This window comes from Schistocerca americana, chromosome 5 (genome assembly GCF_021461395.2).
Source record: "Schistocerca americana isolate TAMUIC-IGC-003095 chromosome 5, iqSchAmer2.1, whole genome shotgun sequence".
Lineage (NCBI taxonomy): Eukaryota > Metazoa > Arthropoda > Insecta > Orthoptera > Acrididae > Schistocerca > Schistocerca americana.
In genome coordinates this window covers 611,965,365-611,986,979 of record NC_060123.1, presented here as the reverse complement: position 1 = coordinate 611,986,979, position 21,615 = coordinate 611,965,365, and the positions used below count along the sequence as shown (strand labels likewise).

The 21,615-nt window shown below is 38.3% G+C and overlaps 1 protein-coding gene across 4 annotated transcripts in view; it reads right to left on the bottom strand.

Moving 5' to 3' along the window:
• Positions 1 to 3,494: 3,494 nt before the first annotated feature.
• Positions 3,495 to 21,615, bottom strand: part of LOC124615350 (stathmin-4) — a 32,469-nt gene continuing 14,348 nt past the window's right edge. For 2 of the 4 annotated variants that reach the window (XM_047143160.1, XM_047143159.1), the window contains exons 3-8: positions 13,616 to 13,779; positions 12,616 to 12,807; positions 12,352 to 12,492; positions 10,169 to 10,309; positions 9,356 to 9,499; positions 3,495 to 4,976 (exon numbers count right to left, since the gene is read on the bottom strand). In XM_047143160.1, the coding sequence (XP_046999116.1) occupies positions 4,893 to 4,976; positions 9,356 to 9,499; positions 10,169 to 10,309; positions 12,352 to 12,492; positions 12,616 to 12,807; positions 13,616 to 13,779 (866 nt within the window). In that variant the 3' untranslated portion in view covers positions 3,495 to 4,892. The remainder of the gene's footprint in view (positions 4,977 to 9,355; positions 9,500 to 10,168; positions 10,310 to 12,351; positions 12,493 to 12,615; positions 12,808 to 13,615; positions 13,780 to 21,615) is intronic. The other 2 variants (XM_047143161.1, XM_047143162.1) reach the window with 2 other exon arrangements.

The following is a 21,615-nucleotide window of genomic DNA, read 5'->3' as shown; positions in this document are numbered from 1 at the left end:
AGTATACATAGACAAATGATTGAACTTTCATGAACACATACGAATATGCACAGACAAAGCATAAAAAATACTTCATAAACTGACAAGGTTAAACTCTGAGCAATTCAGACTACCCCTGTCAGTTACACGGACATACCATTGTGCTCTCTTTGAGTCAGTACTATGCTTTGCTGCCAGCACATGGGCCTACAAACTAAGCCTTTCCAACAATAGAACTGTCTTATGTCATGGGCAAAGAAGCGTCCTGCTTCGATTAACGGGGGCTTGCAGCACGTCGGTCGATGCACTATGCGTTGTGATGGGAATCTTCCCGATAGATATAAGCATCAGATACCGTGCAGCAATGTACTGGCTTAAGATGAGGAGACCAGGTTCAGCAGATCAATGGTGTACCGTATGAGACAACATACCAACTCTGAGCATGGCAAGCGGATACCTGGCAGAGCGAATGGGACAATAGAGATAAGGGCCACCGAGTCTACAACTTCCTGGATATCAGTGAAAGACTAAAACTAAAGCATATCGATCCCAGCCATGGTATGATACACTTCCTCACAGGCCATGGCCCTTATCCCACACACCTGAGCCGCGTGAGTCTGCGACAGACTACTAGATGCACATGCGGGGAAGAATGTTCCCCAGAACACATTGTCCTCTTCTGTGGGATGCGCACTAACATAAGACACACGTCTAACGTCAACCACCTGAACATACAAAACGAACTGTACCACCGTACTACGCGACCCGGACCAGTGTACTGAACTAAACACACTGACCAATGAAACCTCCAAGATCCTACATATACAATACCTAGGTAATAGACCCTACAGAAGATAAGTCTGTTTACTAAGTCAGCTAAGTGCCCATGGGATGGATGACAGCACTAACACCCTTAGTCAAGAAGATACAGACACTGACTTTGGCAACGACACAGATACTTAGAGGTGTCTCACGCTGATGACCCATAGTGGCAACCTGCGTGACAGTACAAATGGTCCAGAAAAGCTGATACGAGGTGCACATGATCAAACACATTTAAACAACACAAACAGCACTACAACTGTTCATATGTAAATATTCAGCAGCATCTCCATGTCCAACGAAAGGTCAGTAGCAATCGAAACGGAGCTTAAAGTTAGACAACTCTTCCAGGGACCTACACCACCTTGTGAGCGGCGACACATGGCCTGGACTGAAGGAACACAATAGTGGTCCCCCTTAGTTGAGCCCAACCCGACGGATACATTAATGTAGATTGGGGAAAACCACTGACCAGGTTGGGTTGTTTGCGTAGCTGGGAGGTGCTAACAATCACTGGACTGTTGACCAGAATGAGCTAAGTAGGCTAGACATGGAGTACTTATCTGTTTTCTTTTTGTTCTCATGTTAGCTTAACGATGGAATCTTGAGTGAAGGCCAGCGATTAAGTTCATTCCACGAGCCTCGCCGCCACCCACAACCAGGTGGTGGGAACCTCTCACGGTATACTCTTTCCTATCTTCTTTTTACACTCTTAATTACCATTTTCTGTATTTTATCTTCCAACTTCTATTATATTAATTCTAAGGTTCCTTAACAATGCTATGCAACATAAAAAACAAATATTATATATAAAAAACAAAGATGAGGTGACTTACCGAACAAAAGCGCTGGCAGGTCGATAGACACACAAACAAACACAAACACACACACAAAATTCAAGCTTTCGCAACAAACTGTTGCCTCATCAGGAAAGAGGGAAGGAGAGGGGAAGACGAAAGGAAGTGGGTTTTAAGGGAGAGGGTAAGGAGTCATTCCAATCCCGGGAGCGGAAAGACTTACCTTAGGGGGAAAAAAGGACAGGTATATGTATTCCATTATATAAAAAACAAATATACAGATATAAAAACAAATGGAGCCTGCCTCGATGTGGTGGGAAACGGTGTGAGTGGGGACAGGAGTCAGGGTGGTATTATCAACCACTTCGTGCCCCGAACCCAGTAACAGCAGCCAAGTGGCACATACAGACCCACTTTAAGAAATAAGAGGGTGGGTCATTAAAAATAGCAGCAAGTGAATAAAAATCCCCAACCAAAAGCACATATACACAGTGCTACATTTTCCTCTGTACTACATTCCATCTATGCCAACAGTTCCTCAACTGTATTTTTGAAACCCTACTCAATTATTTCCCTCTTTATAACAGTTAAGCCACTGGATGTAGATGCTTTATTTTCCGTCCTGTTGATTTGCACAGGCACCGAAAGACCGTGTCCAGGGAGGTTAACATTCGTGTCATTCCCTTAGTTTAAGCACACTGTGCTCGTCTTGTTCGTACAATTCTATTTTTTAGTTTGAGCAAATGCCTGTAGTGATAGTTTAGTGCAGGAAGTTAGAGGTTGGCAATGTAATGCTTCTGGTAGAGTTTTCATTGAGTAGTGGACATTGCTGATAAGTGAAGATGATTTCTGTTTATCATGAAACAAGTAGAGGCCAATTCTAGGTATGTACAAGTTTTGTCAGTTCATAGATTTTTGGGAAAGTTTGACAAAAGGTGTGTTTTACTGTTTAATTATTTAAATATTTTTTGCTACTTTTTTAATTTGTACCCTTTACTGTGTTTACTGTAACATATCCTTGGTAAAATTTTGTTAGATCCTAATTATCAACTGGAAGTCTTTCTCTGTATGGTGTCCAGAATTCGTGGCGACTTAAAAACCATTATCTAGAGGTTTCACTGTATACATAAACCAATGATCAGAGCCTGTATATACATACCAGTTTACCATGGACAATATAAAGGAAATTTTCAGACATGCGCCTGACACTGAGTACACGTCTCCATGGTTGAACATAGAATCAGGACTGCATGAATAATTTAATTTTGTTCAGAATTACAAACAGTGTCTGTAATACTCGGGTATGTGATGTTATTGCAGATACAAGGAAAATATTGTCACACGATGGAGAAAATAGGACCAACACCAACCAGAAACACGCATGACTGGTGCAACATGGGTTGCAGATGGAGGAAAAGGAATGTTGAGAAAATACAGCTGCTAAAAAGACAAATAAGACAAGTTTTCTAGTGGTAAAGAACTTCACTAAACTTATATAAATGTCGAACAATCAGCTGCAAATGAGCCTTTGTGCCGTGTTAACATTTTTTAGTTAACTACTGAAGACCTAAAATTTTCAATGTTTCTACAGTGCATTAATTACACATTTTGTCATTGCCTTTTTACAATACACCAAAAAGATAGGTCAGTACCATCAGAAGTTCATAAAAAGTTACACATTTATTCCAGTTATAAAAAACCTAATTAATTACCACTGTATCTAAATCCCTTGATAAAACATGCCAAACATACCTGCCATTCTACACAAAAAGTTTTTTTGTATCTCACATGTGGTACAAGAGACAGTTCGTTAAACTCAACAAGTATGTTAGAGAAAGGTCTAAGCCCCTTTTATGAACAACAGGAATGGGTTAATACAAAATAAGACATTCAAAATAATGTTTTTAACTTTTTATTGAGTTTTACTAACTACAATACCTAATGCTCAGGCTTTTAATAGTTGTTTCTAAGACTAAGCACAAAATGTATCATAATAGAAAAACCAAATATTCAAACTAGGCAAAATTACAAAACAGTATGCAAAAATAGACATTTGAAGAAATCACACAAAAACAGACTCCATGAGAATGACCTCCTCCTCACTCATACAGAAAGGACAAGAACTCTCAAGGCAGCTAGTAATGGCCAATATTAGAAGGTGATAATTTTTGTCAGTAAAGATTAAACTAATGTACAAAGGATGGATTAGTTGACAGGTTTTGAAGATTGAAAAACCATCAGTCTCCTTGAATCTTTACTACAATGTGTGTTTTCAAAAATTCTAGACACTACATCCAATGGAAAACTTGGAGGCCTTCCCAAGACATTAATGGCACTTAAAAGCAGCAGTGGTCTCTGTGCATTTACTAGTATCAATCTGTAATGGTGTTATGACTACTAACATTTTCTCTTTGGAGTCAGATTTTGAAAAATTTAACATAGTACACGCACATAAATTATACTGCTGAATAGTCAAAATAATTACAGAAAAATTATTTTCAATAGGGCTAAGAGAATAAAATCTCCATGATTGTTTAGTTATTTGTCAAATGCTTTTCCTTCAGCATAAAATCATCACAGAAGCTAGCTCGTGCTTTACTTATTTTATTACTCTCTCTCACTCTCGTATGTGGCTTTGAATATAAATTTTCGCAGATTTAAGCAATACAACACTTATTTGCAATGATGCTAGGTGAGTAAATATTTATAAACAGAAAAACTGTACGAATTCACAGTTACGCAAATGTAGGCCACTCACTGATTATCTTGGGACCTTACAGGTTAACCTCAAAAGCGGGAGTTCAACATTTAATCTCACTAAACTCCAAATATGCTTTATCATCTGCTGCTCTGGAATGGCCCCTTTTCATTATACAAGGAGGTGAAAAAAGGCAGTGAATTTTCAACATTTAATCCGCAGGACCAGCAATTTGATTGCCACCATCTTCTCCCTATATGAGATCGCTCATGGTGCCGCTTGTTGCCTTTTTCATAAAAACAAGGAAAGCAACAATGTATTTTCATTACCATTACACATGAAGCTAAGTTTAGATTATTACACTGCTATTTTGAAATTTTTGAACAATGAACTACACATAAAAGTAGACAAACATTTAGAGGGAAGTTATGGCTGGAAATCGACATTTTTATCACCATTTAACTATATCATTTTAAATGAAGTGTCCACAACGTATTTATTTCTTATATGAAGCGGCTCAATGAACGAGACGAAAGCTTGTCTGTTGCTGATTCGGCGGGGAAGAGGGAGCTGGGCAGGCTGTGTGTGAAGGCCAACTAGCCAGAGGAAGCAGTGTGCTGTTCCTCAGACTGGCTGCTCAGTCGCTCCTTATTCTGCCGAACCATTTCTGCTCTGCGTTCCTGGAAAAGACGACACCATCAACTTAGTGCAAAATGTTTAAGAAGTTAAGATCTGGCAGTGTCTGCTGACAAAAAGAGTCAAGTGCCCAAGAGCCAAGAGACAATACAAACAAATCCTGTGCATTTATGAATATTATCAGACACCTTAAAGTCATTTCAGACTGAATTGTCTACTAAGAAGTGGAAAGACCACGATATATATATCATGCTCGAATTTTATGGATGTCTAAATCCAAATTGTGTTAATATACTGCACTGGCCACTAAAGAAATACATTGTATTTATGATCTCAAATTAACTTTTTTTTAAATTCATGTAAATATGTAGTAACTGTCATTAACTATTAAATGTTAAAGCCGAATTTTCCGTATCTTACACCTGAACATTAAATGTTTTTGTCAATGACTGCTGATAGATCTACTGGTATGACGTGCAGTGCATGAACTTGTGAAAATACAGTTTATTTGTTCTGACTAATTGTGGAAATAATTTAGTAACATTAAAACAGCGCAATGTCACTGACAAGTGGTCTGATAAGACAGATTTTAAGTATGTCTAAGACTATATTTGTGAAATTATTAACTGACAAAGCCTTCACATTGCAATAAAAAGATTTAATACATGCAAGGACAGTTAGAGAGGCATGCAGTATGAATAAGCATAGAAACAATTAGCACTGTTATTGCAGAAATAATAAATGTGGTCACTTAAGTTTCCTCAGTAATTTGAACTCTGATAAATTCTATGCAATCTGATACTTCAGGAATTACCTTCCATTGTGTAGTGCAGTTATGGCAACTTCAAATCAGCACATCCTTGTTTAGAGTATATAGATTTCAGGAATTTTCCCCTTTTACAAAAGTTTTGCAAGGGAGTAGTATACCCTGACATAAGTACCCAACAATAGAGAAAATTGAAGAGAAACAGAACTGCAGAATTTACATTAAGCTCACAATGTTTGATATTTCATTATAATTGGATCTTTCACAATTCCAAAACTAGCATTACATTAACATTTTCTTCGTGTAATAAGCATGTTGTGAAGTTTGAATTTCAGACAAAATTAAAGGCATTTAAAAGTATATTGTGCCCTACCTTTCTGTTTTTCTGTACAAATAAATGCTTGAAAAATTTAATCTATCTTAATATTTTCTGTCAGCACTAGTTTAACCCTTTCACTGTCAAGGTAACGATCTATTGTCACCCCCTACTGACACTAATACTGTCAGGGAGCCGATTAGTCTTCACTAGATGGTGTTAGCGTGCTGATTACAGATGCTCTTTGCCTCGAGCTACGTGTTAAGTTGATAGCTATCAATAACTGAGCATCATTTCGGTGAAATACTAGCATTCAATTATTCCATTTTTGCATAGTTTGTTTATTGATGCCGTGTTTCGCAGCACATGTTTACATTCTGTTATTGCATTCTACGTTCTTGTTTTTGCACGGTACTGTTATTCATCATTGTTTCTGCGCGTTTTTCTTCACATTACGCGTTTACAGTTTGTTTATTTTCTCCACTTTTTGTGAAAAATGCGACCTACACCAAGCCACACCAGAGGACTTACTGATGAAGAAATTTGTGAACTTTAAGAATGTAATAGTGATACGGAGTGTTTTAGCAAAAGTAGCAACAGTTCAGAAAGTGACAGTGATCTACTTGACGATAATGTGAACGAAAGTGAAGACGAAATGGAAGATGTACAATACACTGAAGTAATTGCACCTGAAACACTACAGCCATTACCACATCCATTTCAAGGGCTGCCAGGACCAAAACATGCCGCCAGCAGGATCTCCTGTGATTGAAATATTCTATCTATTCTTTACTACAACGTTGCTGCAGCTTATTGTAACTGAAACAAATCACTCAACTAAACAGTTTATAACTGAACATGCTACATTGTCCAAACCGTATAAGAAATGGAAGAATGTGACAAGCACCAAGGTAAGAGGTTTTATTGCTTGCTTACTAAATATGGGACTCAATAAAAGGCCCACAATGCTCTCATACTGGAGCACAAAACCATCACAGGCATTTCCATGGTTTGGTAAAAGGTTTTCTGCCCACCAATTTAGGCATCTTATGAAATTCAGTCTTGTGGATAGTAAGAAATGTCCAGCACCAGGCTATCCTGATTATGATCCATGTATCAGGTACCAGCCCTTGGTAGATCATGCTAATATATTTAGACATCATTACACCCCTCATGAACAACTTTGTATTGATGAGAGTCTAGTTGGCACTAAATGTCACTTCCCTGTTACAGTATTTGCCAAACAAACGTCACCAACATCACCACCGATGGGCAATCAAATTCTGGATGCTGTGTGACTAAAACGCATTGTTGTTGTGGGTTTTATACTTACAGAGGTGCCAAAAGCCAAGAAGATAAGGCTGAGATTGCAAGACATGGCTTAGGTTACTGTGTTGTCCAGAAGTTACTGTGTGCAATTATTTGAACAAGGGATATATCTTTGTGGACAACTTTTCATGTCAGTACCACTTTTAAAAGTCTTTATAAACTAGGTACATACATCACTGGCACTATAAGAAAGAAAGAAAGGAAATATTTGCCAGAGCAATTTAGAAAAAAATTTGGAATTGGGAAAAAAAAAAAAAAAAAAAAAAAAAAAGTATGTCTTGTGTACCTCTTCTCTCTTACTGTCAAGTGAAGTTGGTGCTGGTGACATTGAAGTCCAAAATAAAAATAAAACGGTAAAAAAGCCAGAAATAATACACCAGTAGAGCCAGTATATGGGTGGAATACACACATCCGACAATGCTGTACGTGTATTTGGATGAAAGGCGAACTCACTGTTACTGGAAGAAGGCAGCTCTTAACATAATGTCAAGAACGGTGCTCAACTCTTACATATTATACAAAGAGCATAATGAAGGAAGGCAAGTTGTTTACAGATATGTATATACTGTAAAGGTAATTGAAGCCTTTTCAGATGGCTGCAAGAAAAACATCCAATTCGTGGTTCTCCGGGTTTGAGGAAACTTCCAGAGAAGAAAGTCAAGATGCTGTGTGTGTGTGTGTGTGTGTGTGTGTGTGTGTGTGTGTGTGTGTGTGTGTGTACTAGTGAGGGAAGGAAAAGAAGGTCAAGAACTGTTTGTAATAGATGTAATAAGGGGTTGCATGGTGAATGTTTTCCTAAACACAAATGCTAAGTCATACTGTACCCATGGAAATTCTGTAATAAATAATTATCTTTCTAAATAATAACACAAAATTCATATCCCTCATGTCATTTTACTCGGAAATGTGTGTAGATCCTATGGACTGTAGTTAGCCTTCTTAAATTGAAGCATAGTGTTGGATATATAGAATCAAAGTCAAATTTATAATATTAAAAAAAATATTTTACTTGGACTGTCACAATCAAATCCATTTGAAACATCATCATAATCTGTGTAAGCCATAATATTCTACATACTTTTATGGATAAGTGGTATTTTTTTCATATTTTTAAAGTGAATACTGTGTGAAATATACCAATTTAAATGGAATGTAGCATAACGGTATAAATACGCATGACATTTTTAGCACACACCACTCCAAATCAGCTGACTGCAGAAGGGTTGAACATATGCAAACCTCACCTTTACTGGAAGATTTATTCCCCACATTCAAATGCAAAGTTTTGCTACCTATTATCAGGACAAACGAGACCTCCACATAAGTTTTAATAAATATTCATTCAATCCTCCTCATCTCAATCGAGCAGCCACACACATGGATGCTAACAAAGACAGACTGATGGGGTTCAATCTACACACTAACATTCTCATGAATGTTTGACTTTTTACACAAAATACATTAGCTCAAGTCCTGTGAAAAGTAACACACATCTTAATAGCTAGTATTTAAGCAAAGATTTTTATTTATTTTTTTTTTTAATATCAGCATCAATACAATTTCCTACTCTTGTCACCAATAACTTTTTTTTAAATCTTCAATTACAGTATTATATGGATTCTGTGCCCTCTTCTGGTCAAATAAGAGTTCACCTCAGAAAATGTTTCCAAATACGAAACCATTCCATTTAAGATTATTAGGAAATTTGCAAATACAGGTTTTCTTAAGAAATATGCATAAATTATGGTTTCTGGTATTATAGGAACCTGTGCTATGTCACTGAAGTTGTTAACGGTGTCTTTTCCCACCACCACCACCACCACCACCACCACCACCACCACCACCACCACCACCACCACCACCAAACATACACACTCACAAATACACCAGATTTTATCATGCAGACACAGAATAATAAAAGTTGTTAAGAAATAACACAGTAAAGCTGAACATTAAAAGCATGCAAACTGTACATGCAAGCTAATGAAAATTCAATATACATCATGACGTACATTTTCTCTGACGATTTCAAGCTTCTTTTGTATCTCCTTTTCACGGTTTAACTCTGCTATTTCTAGACGTTCCTTTAGTCTCTCCTGCACCTTCTTGCCTTGATTCTCGTTTACTTGTTGAACCTCCGCAAGCTTCACAAGATTCTGTTACAGATTTGAGAACATGCAAAGTCCATACATGGTGCAGAGGTGCAAAACACATTACCAAATGAAAGATCACAACTTTCAACTAATTTCAAAACAGAATTAGTTAGGAACATGCATAAGAAAATACCTGGTGTAAGGTAAAGTTAGTATACATTAAAGTTACAAGGGGGGGCATATACTAGAAGAATAATTCACAAAGACAAAGATCTGTAACAAATCAAATCCCCTACAAAATACTTTTGTAAACAATTTGCAAGCTGTTTTCAATGATAGTGCATGCCCTTTCACAGGTTATATTTTTAAGTAGATTTAATTGTCTACATAATAGATTAGTCACCTAAATAACACTGTACTGAATTCTATGCTATCCAAAAACTACACCCAATATTAAGTAAGGGGAGTGATTCAGCCCAAACAAATCTATAACACCTAAGTTAATGGTACAATTATCACACAGGCAGTTTGCCAGAACATTCTACGTATTACACCACTAGACTTTCCAAGAACCCTAAAATATATTGAAGTATTGACAATAGAAAGTAAGACATTTTCATTTGCCTCAAACGGAATTTATGTACAGTTCTTTCCACAGAAATGCCACTAACATATATACATCATTAAGAACAAATAATTACTTTTTGAGACATATACCAATGAATTACTTACGTGATTACGCAGTTTCTCCAGCTGTTCTCTTTCCATTTCCTCACGTCTCTGTTGTGCCAGATCTAACTTTTGCTGGATCTGACTTTCAAGCTGAGTTATTTTCTCCTGCATACCATTGCGCACTCGTTCTACATGGTCCTCCTGGTTACATCAGACTCAATACTAAGTCCACAAATAACATGCAACATTCATTCAGTAATGTTCAAATGCTAAGACAGCTTGCTTCAGCAATAAGGAAACCAAAAAGCAGTTTTCACCAAACAAGAATATAATTCCATTATCTAGAAACATTTTATTTGCGGGAAAATTTTCTACAGCAGAGCCCAGATTTTTTCCATTTAAACATTTCTTATCTGACTGATATTTATGGAAATAGTGGCAATTCACTAATTACTTTTCACATTCTATTATATTCATAATTTTATATTTGATCATTTATTTACTGCTCTTCTGACAGTAAAATTTTAACAAGTGTTAGAAATACTGTATACTCTATATTGTACTTCATGGAAACAATACGACACTGAACTGCAGAACAAGAAGCAGCCCTTACCAACTGCTCAGCAGGTACCTTGCGAAAAATACTGCAGTTTACTAAAAATGATATAGACTGGATGTAAGGCAAGGCAAGTAATGTAACGCTCACTTTCAGAGCAGGGGACAAATCTGACAAGCTCCTATTCATATCGAAATTACTGTATCAGTGTCATTATTTTCGAACAAACTGTAGCATACTGGCCCGTATTCACTAATCACCAACTACATTGACCACCATTTAGATTAGTGAACTCTAGACTTAAAAATTTCAGCCTTCCATTACAAGGGGGTATCTAGAAGTTTTAATTATCACTCTGAAATTATTATGTTATAATCATGAAATTTTCAGTTAATTTTTTTCCTCTTTTCTTCATAGAGTGCCAGAACTAAGATCGACAATGAGATGTCTACTGGTTATGGAAATGACTGCCCATCTTATGACACTACTGTGACGTGGCGAAGTGTCTCCAAACTGGAGGTATGTCCCTGACAGATGAGCCAAGGGCACAAGTTGGCTGTGAAGATCACACTTTCAGATTTTTATGGCTGCTGTGTAGTCACCCACGCACATTACCTTGCTAAGGATCACACTATCACTGGCAGATACTACAACATTCTTCTGGAAAAACTACGATTAATAGACTCTGGAGAGATGAACATCTTGTGGCTTACAATGCAACAGCTCACTCATGTTGCAGATGACAAAATCTCATGTGGCTTCAAGATCCTGCGGCATCCAATTTAGTCTCCCACTCTCACATCCAGCTACTTTTCTTGTTCCCAGAAATGAATCCGTTGCATAGTCACCAGTTTGAAAACAGAACAAGTTATTAGTGAAGTGTAAGGGCACATCAATGCAAAATCTGCAGACTTCTACAAATATATTTGCAATGTCAAGAAATGCTAGGAAAATGTATTAATCTGGATGGTGATTATGCAGAGAAGGATTAATAATAGTAAATCAACACAAACTATTACATTCTTTGTAGGTTGATAATCAGAACTTAGCAATAACCCCTTGTACAGCTGTAAGCTTATGTAAACAGGCCATCATTGGCATTTGATAATAGAAGGGCAAAATTACAAAGGGAAGTAGAACTATTTTTATGCACAATTATTTATAACCCCCACAAAAAATTTTCAAATAACTTCGCAATTGCAAATAACTATCCTTCAGTTCACAGTTTATATTACTTCATCTGGAACTGACCTTACAGTTTATTTTAGTTTTCATTAAAAATGAAATTTACTCCTTGAAAATCACAAGCACTTGACAATCTGTGTTACTTGTTGTTAACAATACTTTTCCCAAACTATTACTAAGCAGCTGAGCACTGGTGTTTAGAATTTTACAAACAATCACAAATTGCAGGACTGTATCTGAAGTGGAACCGTAATTCGTGTTTTATCCAGTGACTTGTGAAATTATTACCACCAAGAAACTAAACATTTTAACAGATAAACATTACTTTGCTGAAACAAGATGCCTAACATTATTATTTTTAACATAAACATTTAGCAATAATTTTGTTTTTGAAAATTTGTGCACGATATCTAGGCATGCTCCTGAACAAGCATCAACATTGATAACGACACAGCCAAAACACTGAAAAATTTATAGCTGACATTCAGCAGTGTTAACTCACATGCTCCCTAAGCCTCTCCAACATTTTCTTGATGTTCTCATCCCTCTGTGCTGCTGCAGTCTTTAGTTTCTCTTCTACAGCTGACTTAACTTCGTTTGTCTGTTGCTCCAGACTCAGTCTTGTTTTCTCCACACTCTCCAACTACACAGAAAAATAAAAAATACATGAAAATAATGTACTCAGAAAAATGCTTTCAAATATTAAGCTTGTAAGCTGTGAAACATTATGTACAGCTTCTTTGTGTATGGCAATCATTGCACTTACATGATCTTTAAGCTTTGCTTTGAGATCGTTTATGTAAGCCTCTCTCTTTTCAACGTGAGTTTCCATTTTCTGTTCCAGTGCTTCCCGTGTCTGTAGAATGAATGTGTTTGCTTGTTCATCTTTCTTCCTTGATGCTTCTTCAATCTTCGACATTTTAGCTGCCAAGGCAGCCATTTTATTTGCTTCTAAAGACTAAAAGAACACAGATATGGAAACATTAGAATATATATCATATATAACTGTAACACATGTGCACCACACATACTCCAGCAACAGGATACTACACCCTACCAGTCCAAAAAGTTTAGAGAATGGATAAGAAAAAAAAATTAATATGGTGGTTAATGCTTCAGTTGTTGTTCTGTCTCCAGCCATTTGAGTAAAATGCACAGAATGGTCATACAACCATAAGAAACAATTAGTAGAGTCATTTAGCACATTCTTCAGCTGACATCACATGGTCCAAATGTCTTCCATCATCAAATGACTGATCCTTCATGTGAAGTTCTGCACTTTGTCCTTTTGTGGTACATTCGTAATAATGACACAAAGTCTCATCACCCATAATGATTTTTGTCTGTATTTTTTACTTCCAAGTGCAGCAGGTGTCCACACAGTCAGTTTTGTACAGGATTCAAGACAAGTACGACAAACTTCACACACACCTTTCTGTTCTTCAAAAGATTCTCGAGACTATCTTTAATACTTCATTTATTGAAAATTCATTGCACTATGGTTGTACATTGTCTGTTCACAGCTGAATGGTCGACTGCACGCTTGTTCAGTAGTTAATGCCCTGGCATCACTTATACAACAGAGTTAAAAATCAGTCTCTGAACTTTTTGGACAGTGTGGTGTTAAGTCTCTCACTCACTCACACACACAGTTACCCCATCAGAGATTCACAATTATTTTGGCTCTCATGCTTAAGTTTATCTCACAAAAAGTGTTTACTTATATTTTGCGGCTTTCACATTAACTTCAGATAAACATAGCTTACCATTCTCCTTTCCTCAGCTGCTTTTAACTTCTCCTCTATGTTTTCAGCAGATGTGCTCTTGGGAGAAGTTGGTCTTTTTGGGGGTGTATCCGTAACAGGGTCAGCTAATATAACTTCATAAGCCAAACCACCCTTCGACCTCTCTTGGCACCTGATTTCTGTAGCTGTGGAATGAAAAAATTCATGGAGTATTTAAATATATTTGTAGTTCTACAAAAACAACACTTCAGTGTCACATGTCCTGCTCACACATGACATCCATTATTTTTGTACAACTAGTCACAAAGTAAAAATAAAATTTTCTGAGTGTGACTATGGAGTAAATCCTCTCATGCACAGACTATCTATGAAGCTAACAAAAAATGTTAAGCTTTGCTATTCATGTTCCCACATGGGAAACAGTCTTACAAGGTCTTGCAAGAGAAGCTAATGTTGTAGTAGTATCAAATATCTAATAATGTATGAAAAAGGTGGAAGTATAACATCTGTAGAAATTAACTGTTTTCTCCACTTTTCATCCTGAGACAATAGTGTTACAACAGAACTGTGGTATCTACTCTACACTACTCTTATGCAAAATTCCCCATTTTCCAAGGAATTTTAATAACTGCTGTTAAAATTATTTTAACAGATAAAAGGAAACACAGAAAACAGGCGAACAGTTTGTTTTTCACTTTTAACACACAAGAAATTAATAAAACTAGTTTACATAAAAAAAAAACCTGTGTCTCTCAGTTCTTCTTGGCATGATTATTAATGGTGTGCTTCCAGGTGTTCTGCTGATTTGTTTCAATTTTATGCACAATAAAAACTATTAAAGAGGATCAACAAATTTATCTAATAATATTGTGATAGAGAATAACACTAACAACTTCTTAATCACAATCAACAGCAATTAAGTTCATTTGTCATCACGAATAATTCAATTTGACATTTAGTTTCTTAAAATGGCCAGTTCAATTTGGGGCTCTGTTGGTGTTCCAAAATTAACTGGAGTTTACAAGTTGGTAAGTACAAATCCATTGATGCAATGGGGTATTTACTGGGCCTTACATAGAAGTACTTTTATTAAACAGACCATGTCATCCTCACAGCATTATCTGACATAACCCCTCCACAACACTATGTTTGAAATGGAAATGAAGTCCCATGCTTCTTTACAGAGCATAGTGGAACGATGCGGGAGACCCGCACCGCCTTACTAGGCAAGGTTCTAATGGAGGTGGTTTGCCGTTGCCTTCCTCCGACCGTAATGGGGATGAATGATGATGAAGACGACACAACAACACCCAGTCATCTCGAGGCAGGAAAAATCCCTGACCCCGCCGGGAATCAAACCTGGGACCCCGCTCGGGAAGCGAGAACGCTACCACTACCTTCAAGCTCACACGATTCTCCTCCTACCCCTCTCCTATACACAGATTGGTAATGACTTAATTTGTAAGTCATTCTAGCTGCAATTTCCTGCAGATGGAATTCATAGTCCTCTAACTTACTTCATGACAAACTGTCTGAGCAACTATCGGATATGCATTATGTTCATTAAATTTATACATTAAGCCAACTTTGAAACGGTCCAGGAAATTAATAGTAAACAATGTAAAGGAATTTTGACGAAATAACTTTCCTAAAACAGAGAATTATCATACCTTTCAACTAATTCTTTCCTAACAAATACAAACGAAGACGCCATTCACCTACAACTGACACAGACCTTGGCTGTGTGCAAACCATAGGTTGACTCCTTCAAAAGAGTAAGACAGCAAACAGCCACTATTGAAAATGCTACTCATTCACACAAATTCGCACTATAACCAGTTTCAAATTGAGAGGTTTATTTTCAGATAGTTGTTCACATTTACCCAAATGGCGAAAACTTACATGTGTGCATTGCTTTCCACAATGTGGTTATATACAAAGCAAACAAGTGCTGCATACACTGCACATTATTTCATGAATACAAACAAAATGACACAGGATTTTTGGAGGTACCACCATCCCAAGAACCTCTCACCACCAGAGAAAAACAAAGGGCCAAAAGCTTGTGTACACAACAATTGTGTATCTTGATGTGAACAGCCATCTGGAGATGGACTTGTCTGTTCTAAAATAGTTACAACAAAATTTGTGTAAATAAATAGCATTATCAGTAGTGGTTGATATCTGTGGTCCATTTCAAAAGAATCAATCAATATAACTAATTAAAATTGTGCCACAGAAGATGTAGATTATGCATCATATGGGCAATGTCTTACACAATGGCTGCAAGAGAGCTTTCATATATGGAAAACCAATATAATTCCTCCATATTCCACAAAACTCCACATTATAAAACTTCAATCAGTACAAGTTACGCATGTTAACCATACTTTGAAATATAGGCTGATGTCAGAACAACGTTTAGATTTGCAATTGTTCCAACTTAATTACTTCTCACAAGTAACCAGCATCAAAGCAAGAAACACTGGCAATTTAACAATTACCAGTACATCCTGGCAACTTCAAATTAACTGAGGGCTTCATTCTCAGCAGGTCAGTACAGCAAAGAAAAATCTTTACTGATATCTGTGTAAATCAAGTAATGCCTGGGAAGAAATTTTGACTGCATGTACAACACAATAGTTGAAGTATGTCTATTTGTGCAGCAGTTCTAGGTAGAAAATGAATAACTTACTAAAGGCTACAGTTGGAGCTAGGTGCTGTATCACTATATTTTACTATGCCTTTGCAATTAAAAAAAAAAGAGCATATATAGGCCTATGTGTATTTTATCTTTAATATTCACTTTGTGGTGAATCTCTGCGCAACACATCCAAAGCACTAAACTTTGGACAGTGCATTTAATCACAGATATCACAGATGACACAATGACACCAGGCACAAGTTTTCTGTCATATCAGTGGAGAATACAACTGGGACAGGGACCCCACAAGTGCTGGCACTGACAGGGCTGCATGCCACTCCTAGTTATGTACTTCCCTTAAGTTATTACAGAAATTGCATGCACCAGCTGAAGCAGAAATCAGCAATTTTTTTATGGATTGGTCAGTAATGCATTTGCCTGGAAGTCACCAATGAGAACTGTGCTATTACAAGCCTGTCACCAGTGGGGAGCCACAGTACAAAATCTGGCTATCAGATGAGTTCTGATGATTTATCTGATAGTAGGCTAACTGCATTTACACCTCGAGATAAACAGCACTCAAAATTTTATTTTCTACTACGCATACCTGAAGGTAAGATGGTAGAGAGAATTATCAAAACTGCCTCATATACCGACTTGACTCGACGCACAATGAACCTAAAACTAGTAATAAATAGATTCCACCTACAGTACAGCAGAATTACATGAAGATTAAAGTAATTACTTCGAAAAAAAGTGCATAAATAATGAGAAAGATTACTTTAGCGAACCAAGTAGTTCACTGCACTGACCTGAAGACAGGAAGTCCTCGGGGTGAACAGTAGCAGCCATGTGGCAGTTCAATTTAAAAAAAAGCAACAGCTATTCACAATGACTTGGGAAAACTAAATAATTCCCCATCATAAGTGCACCAAAAATACTTTCTCAAAGAGGAACTAATATGATTTAACTTTAGCAAAATGAGGTCTTGTGTGTACAGTTATCTACCCACAGAAAAGTATGCAGGCTTCTGACAAGTGTAAATTAAAATGTAAGGGTGACCATTACTTCTGCTTCAATATATAATACTGCAGGGCTTCAGATATCATCTACCATGTTGTTTTGGCAGTTTGTGATGGACACGACTACTGTTACACATACTAAATTTATTATGAAATGTTTGGGAGGAGTGTCCTTTCTGGAGCATTATATTGGTTTTCCTTATATGAAAGCTCTCTTGCAGCCATTGTGCAAGACATTGCCCATATGATGCATAATCTACACCTTCTGTGGCACAATTTTAATTAGTCATATTGACTGATTCTTTCGAAATGGACCACAGATATCTACCACTACTGATAATGCTATTTACACAAATATTGTTGTAGCACGTTAAAGCTCTGCTTCTGGGATACTGGCTGGCGAGCCTGCCCCAAACCGAAATCACTTCTGATTAATGACAAGGGCCGGTGAACCAGCCTGCCTAGAAAAGGTTTTTAGTTGGTTTCCCACATCCAACTAGGCAAATACTAGGCTATCCCACCTCACACACATGCTCCGCAAACAATTAGAATACCTTCTCACCCTTTTCCATCAATCTACTCCAGATACACACATCAAGTATACAGTTTACATCCCAGGGAGAATGGTCATTCCTGGAAGGGCATACAACCACAAAATGCTGCTGACTGTCTCAAGCATATAATGACGCTTACTACTTAAAAGAAATGATATCAAAACAAAAAAACTGGAGAAGATGATTTGGGGGAAGACCCCTAGTTCATCAAGATTTTAGGATTCCTGTTTCTCTAAACCACCTATGGCCAGTGCCAGACTGGTAACTAAATGACATTTTATCACCACATTATTTCAATTCCCCAACAATCGTTAATTCCTTTATCCAAAGGTGCTTATTGGCTGAAAGGTATTTTTAGTTCTCAGAAATTTCATGTAATGGAAGCTATACAAACATCGTAAGTACTTCGTTCTATAAGCATTAAAAGAGAAATCTGTTTCTGCACAAGGCTCACGCCTTTAAAGCAATTTGGAGCCACGGAAAGGGCATGGAAATATCTGTTTATAGTGGGCGTCTACGAGCCGCAGTAGGCTGTCCCCACACTTTGCCACTGTCGAGCACTGCGCCCTTGCCGTGGCGTGAGATGCGCCCCACTATCGATTGGGAGCCAGCGCAGGTGGTGCCGCTTCGTCTGTGGTGCGGCCATGACGTCACCGTGCGACGGCGACGGCGCGACGTTGCGTCGCCACCGGACACTTGTTTGGGAGGGGCAAGACGGCATGTCTGACTAAGCTTGTCTCCCTGAGACTTAGCGTACGCATGCGTACGTATTTAGCTATACGAGGCGAAAACTAGAAACAAAAAAAGTCTACTGAGACGGGCTTAACAAAATGTAAGCGTATTTGCACTATCTAGTGCAGGTTGCAAGCGGCCTGGATAGCCACAGTATATCAATGGATTTAACCGACAGGTGGGATCAATACATGTGGCGATGAAATCGCTCATAGGCCATCGACTTGACTCTTACGTAACGCTAGAATCAGGCGTGGCTTCTGAAGGTCATGTGTATTTGCACTACATCACAAATTGTGTGTTTCTTCTTGTGTAAGTTCGTGTTCGAGTTCAAACTCAGTTACCTCCAAACTGGTTATGGTGGAATATCACTGAGGACGGCGAGGCAAATAGCGCAGTGTTCGCAGAAAAGCAGAAGGATTTTGATGCACTACATTTCTCGTAATGGCTTGAAATACAAAGTGTGGGCCGGCAGCGAAGTCATTCCTACATCGTTCCACAGATACAAGGCAAGCCAATCCTTGCACAGTAGGACCAAGAGTATTCATGGACGTAAAATTCTTGAGAAGCCCATTCCGGGCAGTGAACATTAAGAAATCTTTCGGCACTAAGTGTTGGTAATTATCTCACAACTGCGACTTGAAACCATGATTGGTAAAAACACAGCACTAGCTGCCTCTTTCACGGCAAAGACGGTTATAAATGAGTGCTATTGAACGCATTCTGAGAAGTAACATCAAAGACTTCAGCGGTCAAGAAATGGTCAAGGAAAAGACGACGGATGTTGGCGGCAACACACAACCGGCAATTCGAATATCAACACGATTAATTTCTTCATATGGACTAGTAAACAAGTCTTTACCCGTTTTCTCCTGCAATGGCGAACAAGGAATGGTGCAGTGCCCAAATCAGAACTATTTTTACAAGAATTGTGCTTGCGCAACAATATAAGATCTAGCGATATAGACAACGAACGGACAAGTGCCCTCATAGGACACATTTTAGATGCTAACAACACTATACTTCATGACAACTGAAACTTGGCTTCCCATGGAAAGAGCTTAATAGAGATGCTGTCACTGAAAACGATACCAGAAGCTAGTCTTATCTGAACAACAGTTTCTAGCATCGCTGTTTAACTTCATGCATGTCATCCACTTATCCTAAAGTGCTACTATTAACACAAAGTATTCTTACTGCTCGAGGATCTTCAGATTATCTTGGTCGTACGCCATTCGATGACAGAAGGAATAAAGTTTATTGTCCCATTAAAACTGACATGACAGTGTCATATTTTCTAGCTAAGCATTCCTTGCAATGATGCTGTGCGGATCAACTTCTTAAAGGTCGCTGTATCAAGAAACCACCCTCTCCCCTTCCAGAAACAGATTTTCTTCCTCATATGCCATCATCTTAAATTTCATCACATAGCCTTCCGAAATTTTAGAACATCTTGGGGCGATGCATTCGTCGGATGCAGTGGCGGTACACTTCACGACTAACAGTTGAGTTATATGTGGACAACGATGGACCGCGGCCAAACCTTAACAGCGTTTCAAGATATGTCAAATGCGGCACGTCAATCCTTAAAAGCTACACACCCAATTTTCGTAGTGCAATGTTTTATCTACAAGGGATTAGGACGGGGGGGGGGGGGGGGGGGGGGGGGGGGGGGGGGGGGGGGGGGGGGGGGGGGGGGGGGGGAGAGAGAGAGAGAGAGAGAGAGAGAGAGAGAGAGAGAGAGAGAGAGAGAGAGAGAGAGAGAGAGATTCGTGCAACCACTGGAAGCAATGTGGTGCCGACACATATCAAATTATCCCTCTCGAGCTGAGTGATTGCGATAAAGTCTCTCTGTTGTCAGAAATTCACACAGCATGTAATCATCTCACAACACGTTTGATGAGGTCTTCAGCGACATAACAGTATTTTTATTAGCCTTGGGAAAAAGTCACTTCCCTTGTACCTGCCTCCGTGGTTAGCATCACTGGCTACAAACGCCTTAGTCCTGGGTTAGATTCCCATGGTAATCAGAGTTTTGTGCGTTAGATGGGTCTAAAATGGGGGCCATTCTACCTATTGAAGGCAAATTAACCGCCGTATGATCAAAGTAAGCAGCGAAAATTAACACGCAAGCCACCGAAGTTGCGTCAAAAAGTAAGGCCTGCACCAAGTTGGATATTTACTTCTTTATATTTCGCTGATAGTATCACATTTGCCCTTCAGATTTTTACTGATCCACACTAAAAAGAGCACCCTATGATCTCAAAGATATGCGAAAAAGAGACTGCACAGATCCTGACCACTTTAGTTCGAACTGTACCCTGTGGATTTTTTAGGCCTTCTTCAGGCTCTTAGTATTGTTGCGAGACCTGTCACTGCTGCCATGACAAGACATTCGGGCCAAAAGTGGGCGTCTACGCGGTGTTTTGTTGAAGCTCAGCCAACCAAGTATGCGACCACATCGTTGGGAAGCTTTACCCTCTTGGGTATGTTTTCCTCGATCGACAATTTTGTCCTTTGCCAAATACAATCTTCTTCGGCGGCAGACTACTTTCCTATAAGAGCCTAACTCTAATGCCCAATGTGACACGAGTTATCGGATTTTGTGAGCTGTGGTTTCAGTTAAGTTATTTCTGCAGCCCTAGGCGTTATTTTACTGTAGGTTAAGACAAAAATGTAAGGATTACAGATTGAAGAAACGGAAACAGACAAAGTTTGGCTACATTTTTCTTTACATCACATTTATCTACACAAAGTTGAATTTCAACACGCGCATCGGCATTATGTCCATTCTTTCAAAAGAAGGCATCGCTCAATGCCCGAAAGTTGAGGAACGGTTAACACAATCTGATGGCAATTTAAAAAGCTCGAATGAGTGCCATTTATGCTTTTCGCATACGCCAGTAACCAGCGGGGGTCATTAGCTCGATACTGCAGTAATGCGGTTTGGCTCATGAATTTCACATTACCTTCACCTGAATCGATAATGGGGGAAGGAAAGATACACGACGTTGCTGGAGATTTTTCCTTTCCAAGATCGTTCTACGACATAACATTTATGTTTCCTCC